The sequence below is a fragment of the Parasteatoda tepidariorum genome, chromosome 8, assembly GCF_043381705.1.
Source record: "Parasteatoda tepidariorum isolate YZ-2023 chromosome 8, CAS_Ptep_4.0, whole genome shotgun sequence".
NCBI lineage: Eukaryota > Metazoa > Arthropoda > Arachnida > Araneae > Theridiidae > Parasteatoda > Parasteatoda tepidariorum.
Window position 1 is genome coordinate 17,318,879 of NC_092211.1, and position 12,479 is coordinate 17,331,357.

Here is a 12,479-nt window from a genome sequence, read left to right on the forward strand (position 1 = left end):
ATTACGATGGCAAATATATAATAGCTTAAATCTTAGATTTTTTTTAAATTAATTTTATTATATATTTTGTTTTATAAACAATAATCTAGATGATAATTATCGTGAAAGATTTTAAAACAAAAAATCATTTGCAAAGTTAATAAATGAGGCGTAGTTAAATAAGCGCAGTTAATAAATACAGTTAATAAATGATGATTATTAACATGATCAACATTTTTGAAGTTAATCTACTGAAAAGCATGCTTCATTAATTTTCAAAAAGATCTTTTGAAAGTTTAGAAGCGTACAAGTCATATTTCATAAACTTATTTTTCGATTTTGTTCAAGTAAATCTGCAGAATTCTGTTAAAGCTTCATAAAATTTTTTTTACCCGTTTGTAAAAATGACCGTCGCAAGTTTATACGAGACCAGTTTATTTTGGAGGAACTTGTTTAAAATCTAACTTTTAATTTATTATAACCACTGTTTATAAATATTATTTTAATCCGTATAATTTCATTCTAAGATTGAATTATCTAAATTGATTTAACTAAAGTAAGATTGAATTTAACTGAAAAACTCAATAAAATAAAATAATATTTATTTAAATTGATAATATAATAATAAACTTTTTGTCAACATATATCTTCAATAAAAAAGCGAAAAAAAATGCTGCAATGTCAATCAATGCCTTATAGTTAAAAAAAACTGTAAAATTATATTTAAAGTGACACTATTTGTGAAATAATGAAAAAAAAACTTAATCATGGAAATGCGTGAGAATCAATAAGTCATATTTCAGATTTTAAATCTAGAAAGTGTCTCCGTTTGTAAGCAGGTTTTCTTACCCCTAGACCAGTGTTTCCCAAAGTGTGGTACGCATACCCCCAGGGGTACGAGAACAGTTTAGATGGGGTACACGTTCTTATGCGAAATATCTTGCAACAAAAAAAATTTCGAAACATTTTATTTAAAAACAAAGCTAGCCATGAAAATTTACGATTACGTATTTTTCTATTGGTTATTTTTTGCAGAGTTAACAGTTAATATAGTGGTGTCAACAGCCAGTTGTGATTTTTAACTTTTGAGCATTTTTTATAGTAAAAAATACATTCATTATTTTATTAGTGGTACACAGCGTTAAGGAAAATTTAGAAAGGGTACACAGAAGTCATAAGTTTGGGAAACAATGCCTCAGACCACTGCGCCGTTATTAACATAAAAATTTAACTAGTATATGAAGAATGCTTCAATTTTCAAATGAGTTTTTCTCGAAATTGGCTGGCTTGTGAGTTTTATTTTCCTAAGAAGCGAAAGCTCTTAAAGTATGCCACTAATGTACCAAGTTTAGTTTGAGCTTTCCATAGTAAAGATCATTTTCTACTTAATTTTTGTAAAGCTACAAAAAGGAGTCCTACCACTGCTCGCATCATTGATCAAACATTATGCTTCTCATTGGGTACTCTTTTGTTTTCTTAAAAAAACGTTTCTTTTTTCCAAGAAAAATAAAAATCATTTTATTAATTAAATTATAGTTAAAAAAATTATCATTTCATCAGTAATAAATTATAATTAATATAGTTTAATGCAAAATGTATTGTTAACATATTAATCTTATCCAAAAGTAAACTAGGGTCTACTCTCTCTATATATATATCTCTCTGCTAGTACATACTTTTGTACGTGCAAAAACATTACATTGAAATATCTGTTGTAACTTAAAATATCTGATTTCACAAATTAATTAGTATAGATAAAGTTACGTCCTCGAACCGAACCATAAAATTTGCATTTTAGTAGAAAAAAGTTGGATCACTCAATTGAAAATTCTTTCCTTTTTTTTAAAAATTTTGAACATCGTAAGTGTAATTAATATGCATTGAAATTAAGTACAGAGCTCTGATACAAATTTACTCTATCTAGTTGGAAAGTACCCGAAATTTCAATTCCAAGATTCCAGTCTGAAGGACATAAAAAAGAGTTATTATAAAAACGTAGTGTAATAGAGTTTTTCGAGTTTAAAGGTCGAATATTCTCTCAAAAGTAATCTCAAATTTTCATTTCCTTTGCAGATCATGTCTGGGTTTGCAGACAAGGTTTGGCTCCCCTCCTCAAACATCGGAATATTTTCCCTCGAAAGGACACATTCCAACAATCAGAAGACAATATCGATCAATTCAACTAATGCGGCAGATTATCCCAGCAGAAATTTTAATGCTACGCTTTTCAATTTAAATGATTCACTTGGAAACATTAAAATAAAATCAGAGCCTGTTGATCCAGCTGAATTCGATGAGTATGGCTGTATTGACAGAAACCCATTCCTTCCTCATCTATTTTATTCTACAGAAACTGACTATCTTGATCGAAGTGATTTTGAATTGACCAATCCTATCAAAGTTAAATGCTGTGATGAAAACAGTGTTATTCAAGACTCAACCGATTATGGACGTCGTGGTCAAAAGGAAACGCTTTTCACCACCGAAGATGAGTTTTGTGAACGAAGGCTATTCAGTTCTCCCAAATTGGAGGAAGTGGAGTACCTTGGCGTTAAACCAAGCTTCCTTGATTCGCCAGTATCTGAAAACAATGATTATTATAATCTGAAACCTGTTGTTGTGGATTTGACAGGAATTGAGCTACCAGTAAAATCAGCGTCCCTTCTGAACACTCTAAGCGGGAAATCTTCTTTGGAGGAACCAATAATGTGTTCTAGCTCAATAAAAACAGAGGTTGGCGAAGATGTTTATTCAAACAGTAAAAATTCAATATTTGAACTAAATGAACAGAAACTATACGATATTTCTGAAATTGTTCCTGTTGAAGAGTTTTTGCCAAACCAGTTCATGGAGACTGTTAAGCAAGAGACGCAAGATAATCACGCTGAAAATGAAGCGAAACAAGTAAAATCGAAGGGGAGGAAAACAAGAAAGAAGAAAAGAAAGAAATCAAATCTGTTGAAAAAGAATAATGCTAAAAACACTTCTCGAAAAAAGGCAATCAGTAAAAATATTACTGAAAAAACTAAAGAACAAAATGAAACTAACGGTGATTGTACGAGAGAAAACAATGGAACGAAAGTAACTGAGAACAAACAATATTGGTGGAATGCACTTCAGCGTTACAATTTCAGGCCACGTGATAAATTGAAAAATAATTCCATCCAAACTCAAGAGGACATCTTGAATGAGATGCTTGGTTTTGAAAGCGACTCTACTATAGAAGATAATGTAATCGAGAGTTTTGGAATGAGACCCAAAAAGCAGACTTCGCAAGGTAAAATGAAAATCACGTTCAATAGGTCCTTTGTGAAAGAGGAGATTAAAAATGAACTGGGTGTAGAAGAGTCTGAATTTTCAATCAACAAACACAGAAAACCTCAAGCTAAACGAGGCAGAAAGAAAAAAGAAAATGATATGCATGAATCTAAAGATAGTGTAGAATTTGCGAATACATCGCCTTACCAGCCTTTCCAAGAAAAACATCCCATGAAAGCAAATGTAAAACATCCCATCATTCATTGCAAAAAAGAATATAGCAGCAAAGAGGTAAAGCCAACTTTAAAAACGGATTTTAAATGGTGTCCAAACGTAAATTATGATTACTTGAATCATGAAAATGGTTCAAACAATAAAATTTCTTATTGTACCCGAAGCAAAACAGCACACGAAGGTTCTTATAAAAGCACTTCGAACTACTTCGAAGATTACGAAGTCAACTGGGATCAGTTCACGTTCTCTAACAGTGCTGATACCAACATGGCAAACCCCAAATTCATGAAAGATGAAGGTTTCGTTGATAAGCGTGATAAATACTCGAATACATTCACTGTTAACTACGAAGAAGATTACGATGGCAAAACAATGAAAATATTTTCGAATAAAAAATTCAAATGCGATGAGTGCATTTATTCCAGTGACCGACGTTCTAAAATAGAACAGCACAAACTGAAACACGCGATGGGAATGGAATATCGATGCCACTTCTGCCATTTTGTGTCCTCTTACAATCGAGAATTTTATCGTCACATGGAGACGCATTATGAAGGTCCACCTTATAGGTGTGAGCATGCGCAGTGTAATTATGTTTCATGCAGAATATCTACTCTGCTTGTGCATTGCGTCATGCACTCTAACGTACGTGGCTATAAATGTCACTTATGCTCCTATAGCTGCAAAAGGAAGTATCATTTGAAAGGTCACATGGTGACACATTCTTCTGAGAAGCAATTTCTGTGCTCGTTCTGCCAGAAAAAATACAAGCACAAATGTAGCCTCGTTAGACACCTTCTAAGACACGAAGGTCGTGTGAAGTATAAATACTAAGCGTTTTTTTTTATCTTTTATTAATATGTTACCGAATATTTAAGGACCGCATAATCTTCCAGCAAGGCTCTTTTTGTGCTTGTTCTGACAGCAAAAATAAATTAAAAGTCATTCTACTTTTATTAAACAAAGCTGCTTCTCACGCGGAATATTAAAAAATCTGGTGATAAGAATTTTTGATATTTCTTTTTCGCCTTGAGAAGCAACCACAAGTCACAAGCACTTGTTTTTCTTGAAGATAACGGATATATCCCCCTATAAGTTTTCAAAGTGTCTACCATATCAAAGAAAAATCTCTTTTAGGGGATCTTTTATAATTTTCTACTTCTTTTTAAAAACTAACGTCTATTCCTGGATTCAGATTCCATGGATAAATTATTTCTTAAATATTAGCTCAAAAGTCCTTAAAAATCATTGAATTTCGAGACCGGTAGACCCTCTGACTTTAAACGTTAATAACAATCATGGTCCCAGCTAGCTTACTACTCCTGAATAAAAAAAACCAGAACTGAAAGAATTTTATATAAAGTTAATTATTTGTTCTAGCAGAAAGATCTTCCCGTGAAAGTTCACGATGCATTATCAAGGTCCACTTTTTAAGTTCACCCCTCGTTTGACAGTAATGTAAAACGTTCATCAGTAAAAAAAAGTGGTAGATTTATCCTTTACCTCAATAGTAATGTTCTAGATTAAATGGACAGCATATATGTCACAAAAAAGCACACATTCTTACATAGACAAGTCTGTAACGAAATTATCCAACAGACCTAAGCTGTTCATCCGACATTTAAGGATAAATCCCTTAAGGATAAATCCCTTTTCTTTTATAAAGCCACCTTTTACATCCTTGTACAATAGGAAGTGTTCTTTCGCTGACTGATATTTCCGGTACACCTGATATCTTTTTAGATAAAAATTGTGGACGTTAATAAAGTTGTTTTAACATTTTATAGATGTTTCGAAGATTTATAGCTACCTTTATAAATTACTATTTCTCACAATTCGAAATTATTTTCGTCTCGTTCAAGTTATTTATTCCCATTATTTATTTGATTATAATGCTGCAGTTTTCCTTCGCTAGTCATACGAAGTTAATTTCAGTTAACCTACCAGCAAATTCAAAATGTTGGTTGGTATAATTTAGATAAGTTTAAATATATTGTTTAAAAAATGCCTTTCATATTGTAGAAAAGTACTGTTTTAATCAAAGGGTTACTGGACGATTTTGGAAAAAAAGATTTCAATTGAGAAACTTTACATAAGAGATCAAATGACAATGTTGAAATAAATTTCCGAAAATACATAAAATATTATAAATAAAATCTATAAATCATGATAAATAAAACAAACTCTTTTTTATATATGTACTTTTAATTTATTAATATATCGTAATAGACAATTACGTATTTAGTCACACTTACTTAAACATAAGTCATACAATAAAACAAAATTTGTTAACACTGGACAAACGCTTCTCTCAAAACCAGGATAAATTAGTTTCTCTCTATTTAAACATTTTTTTTACACAAAAATATGTTTTTATTATGTGAGTCCTTATTTTTGTTTTATTATCGAGAATTTTATTCATTTTTTATTCCTATAACTTAGTGCTTGATGTTAAAAGCCTAAAATCATTTTTTTTTCGAAAACTGTTATATATATTTATCATTATTATTTTTGTTTATTATAGATTATTCTTAGTTATATCTGTATACTGTATTTTTATTTATATTCATATATCATATTTATTATTTATATCCGAACCATGTATTTTTTATTTATAAGGGTAACAGTATATTTTTATTTATATCTACATACCTACAACTTAGTACTGTATGTCTTATAACCGTTTTCTTATTGCAATCATATAAACGTTTTTTTTTCACCTCATGATTTTCGTGCAATTGTTATCCATCTTGTATGAAGTCTAAACCTAAGTTTCAATTATATTTATTTTTAGAATCATTGTCAAAAATGAAGACAAAAGAGTAATGCCCACTATCGATTTGAAAATAACAAACAAAAAATGAAAACGCTATCGAAATCTGCCGAATCACTATCGGGGAAAGTGGACAGTTAATCAAATCCATCAAATCCACTGGAATAATGGCCCTTCACCTCCTCATTGTTTGTTTCGCCAGACAACTTGTTTTTGATGTTTTCAGTCCCATCTTCCTCAGTACCGAATTTTTAAATTCATACAGCGGTCTATTGTTCCCTGTTTAAATCATATTTTTAGGACATTTGGTATATATATTTTAGGCTTCATTTTCAACAACGATTCTAAAGATATACATTAAGTTATGATTTCAAAACATTATATAGATTTTTGGAATAATGGTTTCATGAGTTTATTATTTATGATTATTTTTAGTGTTATTCTATTATGAGCAGCAACTTTTATAACCACGCAGCTTAGTTTGTTAACTCATACTATTTGATGCGGCAATGTTTTGTATGTCTTACATAAAATACCATTATAGGGCCTGCGCTGAGGATTTCAAATTATTCGCCAGTAAATTAGCCAAATGTCAAAAGTATTTGCCAATTTTCGCCAAATGGAAATCTTGTAAACTTATTATGATTAATATTTTCCCACAGTAAACTATTTTATGGTAGTTTGTTTCAGGCTTACATTATTTAAACCCAATTCAAAACCCAATTTCGGTAGATGCGGCTCATTTACCGAAAATTACTTAAATCAAAAAAAAAATACTGATTTCTTTGGAAAAATTCATTTTGACGTAATTTTGAAGATCGAGTTAAATATACATTTTTCACTCCAATGGAAAAATTCATTCTCCAAAATACAATTTTATCCGCCAAATTTACAATTTTATTGCATTTGGCGAAGTGGCAAATGCATAGTGTGGGATTATAAGCGTTTCAACCATAAACATTTGGGTCATTCCATATCAAGTAGAACTCTTTTTAAACAATTAGATCCTTTTGGATCCAGGAATCTCAAAAATGTATGAAATACACTATCCTCTGAAAGTTCAAGTAGCACCTATTTTCTTTATTTATTTAAAAAATAAAAGAACATAGAAACAAGAAATTTTGAAAAAAAAAATTTTTTTGAACAATCCTTTATAGAGTATATTGAAATTTACATTAATTTAAAAGCAAACGTGATTTTTCAATAAACCAGCATAATTGATAAAGGAAGTCCTTTCTCAGTTCATGGGAAAAACTGAAATGGAAATGTTACCATTTTTAGCACAAAACTGGGAATGACTATTCTGATAAATGACTATTCGAGAAATGACTATTCTGATAAGTGTGCTATTTTGTTTTTAATTATATTTGCATTTGAATTTGAGCAAATTTCGATATCACATTCTATGAAAGATTGTTCAGAACACATCTCTTTAAAATTTCTTGTTTATACATTCATTTATTTTCAAATTAAATGCAAAAACAGGTCATGCTTTGATTTTTGGATTCAATGCATGTGAAGTTTAACATATAAATGATTATTTAGAAATATAATTGCTTAAAAAATATTATTGTTTAAAAATATTATAGATGTTAAGCAAGTTCCAAGGTCATGCTTTGATTTTTGGATTCAATGCATATGAAGTTTAAGATATAAACGATTATTTAAAAATATCATTGTTTAAAAAATATTATTGTTTAAAAATATTATAGATGTTATGTAAGTTCCAAGGTCATGCTTTGATTTTTGGATTCAATGCGTGTGAAGTTTAAGATATAGACGATTATTTAAAAATATCATTGTTTAAAAAATATTATTGTTTAAAAATATTATAGATGTTATGTAAGTTCCAAGATCATGCTTTCATTTTTGGATTCAATGCATGTGAAGTTTAAGATATGAACGATTGTTTAAAAATATCATTGTTTAAAAAATATTATTGTTTAAAAATATTATAGATGTTATGTAAGTTCCAAACGGAAAAACTAAAATTTTTAAAAGTAAGAAGAAACTTAGTTACTGTACACGAATAAAATGCAATGAAAAAAAAATAAAATCATTCTTATAATGGAATAAATTAACTCGAGTTTTTTTTTTCGCATTCGTTTATAAATTTGATGCTTGTTTTTTTGCGTTAAATTTTAATTGTTACGATAAAAAATTCAGAAGCTATTTTAATTTGAACAAAAATATTTTATTATTTTTGAAGCTTCATACAGTCCATATTTTGTCAAGAGGGTAGTTGAAAAGTTGGACTCTTTAATGTTAATTTTACATCCTGAATTTCACCTTATTTTTCGAAATATATAACATTTTTAACAAAATTAAAACAATAGGATATTAATAAGTTATAATTATAAAGAAATTTTTATAATTATAAAAAAAAAATTTATAATTTTTTTTTTCAATTATTCGAGAATGAAGATAAAGTGTTCGCATTGGGGGAACATAGATTTTTCACTTTTTTTTCTGAGAAAATTCAAAAAGTAAATCAAACTGCCTCATAACTTTAGTGAAATGAAAGTTTAAAAATACAACAATTTTAAAGTTGCATTACTTGTTTGTATTATTTTACAAAAAACGTTTATTTTTTATGTTGTCGGTTACATCGACAAAATTTTGAACAATATGAATTTTTTTATGCTTTAGAAGTATTACAAAAATGAATAATAAAAATTATAAATTACTAAAAATTGTGTTTAGATAGTAATTAAATATACGTTATAAGTTCATGCAAAAATTTTAATTAAAAATTTCAAGAGCTCTGACGAAATACGCAAAAAGTAAAATTAACTTTAAAGGACTCAAACTTTTGACCGCCTTCCTCAAAAAGTTATTAAGATCATACTTTCAAGATTGCTACAAACAAAGTCAGTTGAATAAAATTATGTTCTTTAAAAAAAAATATTTTACTTCAAATATCGTGTATACTACTTAGTAACATATATCCTACAAAATTTTTCGAATGCATCTCAGAATATGAATATTAATCTAATCCAAAGTAATTTGGGACGAATTATCCAATCAATTAATCCAATCAATCAAAAGTAATTTGGGACGTGCCTTTCCCTGGACAATGTTATTCTACCAGGATCTCCTTATTACTGTATTCCCTATTGTTATATTCCCTATTAGTGCATTCCTTATAATTGTATTCCCTATTATTGTATTCCCTATAATTGTATTCCTTATTACTATATTCTTTATTACTGTATTCCCTATAACTGAATTGCTACAAATTGAAATTGCCAAAAAAAAAAAATGTTATTCTATCAGGCTGTCCTTATTACTGTATTCGTTATAATTGTATTATCAATTACTGTATTCCCTTTTACTGAATACCCTATTACTGTATTTCCTATTGCTGTGCTCTCTATTACTGTATAGACTATTACTGTATTCCCTTTTACAGTATTCCCTATAACTCTATTCCCTATAACTCTATTCCCTATAACTCTATTCCCTATTTTGAATTTTCCGTATTAAAAATTTAAATTACCAAAAAAGAACAATGTTATTTGATCTGGCTCTTCTTATTACTGTATTCCCTATTACTGTATACCTTAATACTGTATTCCCTATAAATGCATTCCCTATAACTGCATTCCCAATAAATGCATTCCCTATAACTGCATTCCCTATAATTGTATTCCCTAATATTGTATTTCTTATTATAAATTAAAATTGCAAAAAAACACTGATTTATTTGGCGTGGAATGAGCCAATTATTTTTTTCTAATGGTATGATATTATGCAGATATTTTTACAGTTTTATTTTAACATACATTACATTTGTAATCTCCCTTATCACTTTATTGTTGCTTACTTTTTCTTTATTGTTATTGATTTTAGTTTTCTATTGGTTCTAAGTTTTACGTATTTTTAATGTAATAAAGACAAAGCAGATTGAGTGTTCAGTTTCAAGCTAAATAATACCGTGGGAAGTATCAAATACTACTTCATGATTCTTTTCATTTGACTATATCAATAAAGGAAACAATCAATAAATCTATCCTTCTGCATCAAATGCAACCCAAATACACTGTCCGAATCAGTCAAAAAAAATCTAAGAAGCACTTAATTGAAAAAATTAGTTTATCTAAAAATAATAACATTAAAGAGACAATCAAATATGGAGGGCAACACAACTTACTATTTAAGAGAAGAAGAAAAACTCTTTCAAAATCTAGAAAATCAACAGTAAATAAAGCGGTACTAAAAACATCAAAACCTTTTTAGCTGCAGATGGAAACATAGGAGAGTCAGATGACAATTATTAGAAGCACTTTTAAATTCCCTTAATTAAAACGGTTTTGACATTTTTTATTCTGCTTTCATTACTATTGATTACACAGATTTGTATATAGTTTTTCCTTTTTTTCCCCTTTTAAATATTGATTTTGCGGACCGGCCTGTGTAGGGGTTAGGAAACTGCACTTGTATCAAAAAGGTTCTGGGTTCGAATACCGGGCAACGGATGGATGTTCTTTCCTTCTCTGTAATATCTGTCCTTACTGTAGGAGCAATGTTGACCCACCTAATATGGTGCCCCTGAAAAAGTAGCCAACAAATCTGCCCTTCAAATATCTGTATGACCTAGGTCATTCTCCAGGTGGGCATTGGAAAAAAAAAATTGATTTTTAAACACCTAGCGTGCATACTTTTTGTTTCTATTTCAGACAAGAATATTTAAAGTTACTAAAGTATTACTAATATTATATACTAAAGATAGCTATTACAAAACATTTCTTATGAAAAATCTCACTTTGATCTATGAGTGTCTTGGATAAACACTAGATTGCCCTAGGAAGTCATTTTGGCAGCTTTATAATTTCAATTAGAAAAACAATGATGTATATAATGACGCAATTTCTTAGAATTTCGTGGCTTTTCGTACAACATATAATTTTTCTTTTTGTTAATATTTACTAATAACTTGTTATATGACTGTAAATAATATAAAAAATATTTAAAAAAAATTTTAAGCAAATTTCTTTACACATTAGTTATTCTTTGACAATCCAGTCATTTTGACTGCTTTTGGGCAACATAGCCATATACTAAGTTTCAGTCTTTCTAGTAATAAGATCATATTTTTTTCTATACAGTAAACTCATACATCGGATGTTCAACGCTGTTTAAATAATGAAATTATTGAGGCTTTGAAACTGTTGTCAAAGTTAACCGAATTTCTACAAAGTTTTAGTTTTTAATCGTCTGCCACTCTGTAAAATATTTTTCAAAAAGCGTAGTTGTTAGGATAGGAACTCTGATTACAGTGTTAGATGGCTTCGTACTGTAAAGTAGTAAATTTCAAATTACTACTTACTGCAAGTTAATGTTTCTAATAATTCTTAGAAAAAATAATTTAAAATATTTTTTTTTAGATATTCATTCTCGGGAGTGTATTCTGTCGCACGTTAGTTTATCCCAGATTTGTTTTTCTATAAGAAAACTTTATCTTAAGCTGAAAAAAAATATCTATAGAATGCAGATATTTCTTATTTGCAATTATTTGAAAAAAATATGCCATTAAAGCTTTCAAACAGAGAACTTCATTTGCAATGATTTTTAATGAAAATTACGCTAATAAACACTCTATGTAAATTTTCATACAATCAGAAAGCTAAAATCACTAAATCGGAAATTCAATCTAAGGATTGAATTTCTTATTTCTGAGCAACAGTTATTTCTAACAATCAAGCAAAATAAACAAAAAATATTTGACGAAGCTTAAATTTTTAACAAACCTTAAAAAGTACAATAAAAGTTTTTTATTGTATTAATGTCATTATTTTTTGCTCAGTAAAATAATGTGTGTTTCCAGGCGAAAACACATTATACAAAATAATTGAAAGTTTTCTGAGTTCATTTTCGTGAAATATAGCAATTTCGCATAATTCTTCGAAATGCGCTAAAATGCTTTTTTGCAGGTACTATTCGTGTAAGTTTTTTTAAGGAAATAAGATAAATCTTATTTTAGAAATAAATATTCATAATCTTTACTTAAAAAGTCATCGAACTTTTGTTATCATTTTTTTAATAAAATAAATATGAGCTTTCATCTGTTGCGCGTAAATGCAAATTGATTAGAAACTCACCAGATGAAAAACGTTGCCAATCTAATAAACGCTTGAAAATCAATAATTTATTAGGATATTTTGTAGAGCAACTAATAAAAATTCAATTTAAGAATTTTTTGTGAAATTATCTTTTGAGATCAAAAAGGTTAATA

General features: G+C 28.8%; 1 protein-coding gene across 1 annotated transcript in view; it reads left to right on the forward strand.

Annotated features, from left to right (window-relative positions):
* LOC107453882 (uncharacterized) overlaps positions 1 to 4,311 on the forward strand; it is a 27,573-nt gene extending 23,262 nt beyond the window's left edge. Inside the window, exon 2 of the mRNA XM_071184499.1 lies at positions 2,053 to 4,311. Within this exon, the coding sequence (XP_071040600.1) occupies positions 2,053 to 4,305 (2,253 nt within the window). The 3' untranslated portion in view covers positions 4,306 to 4,311. The remainder of the gene's footprint in view (positions 1 to 2,052) is intronic.
* Positions 4,312 to 12,479: the final 8,168 nt, after the last annotated feature.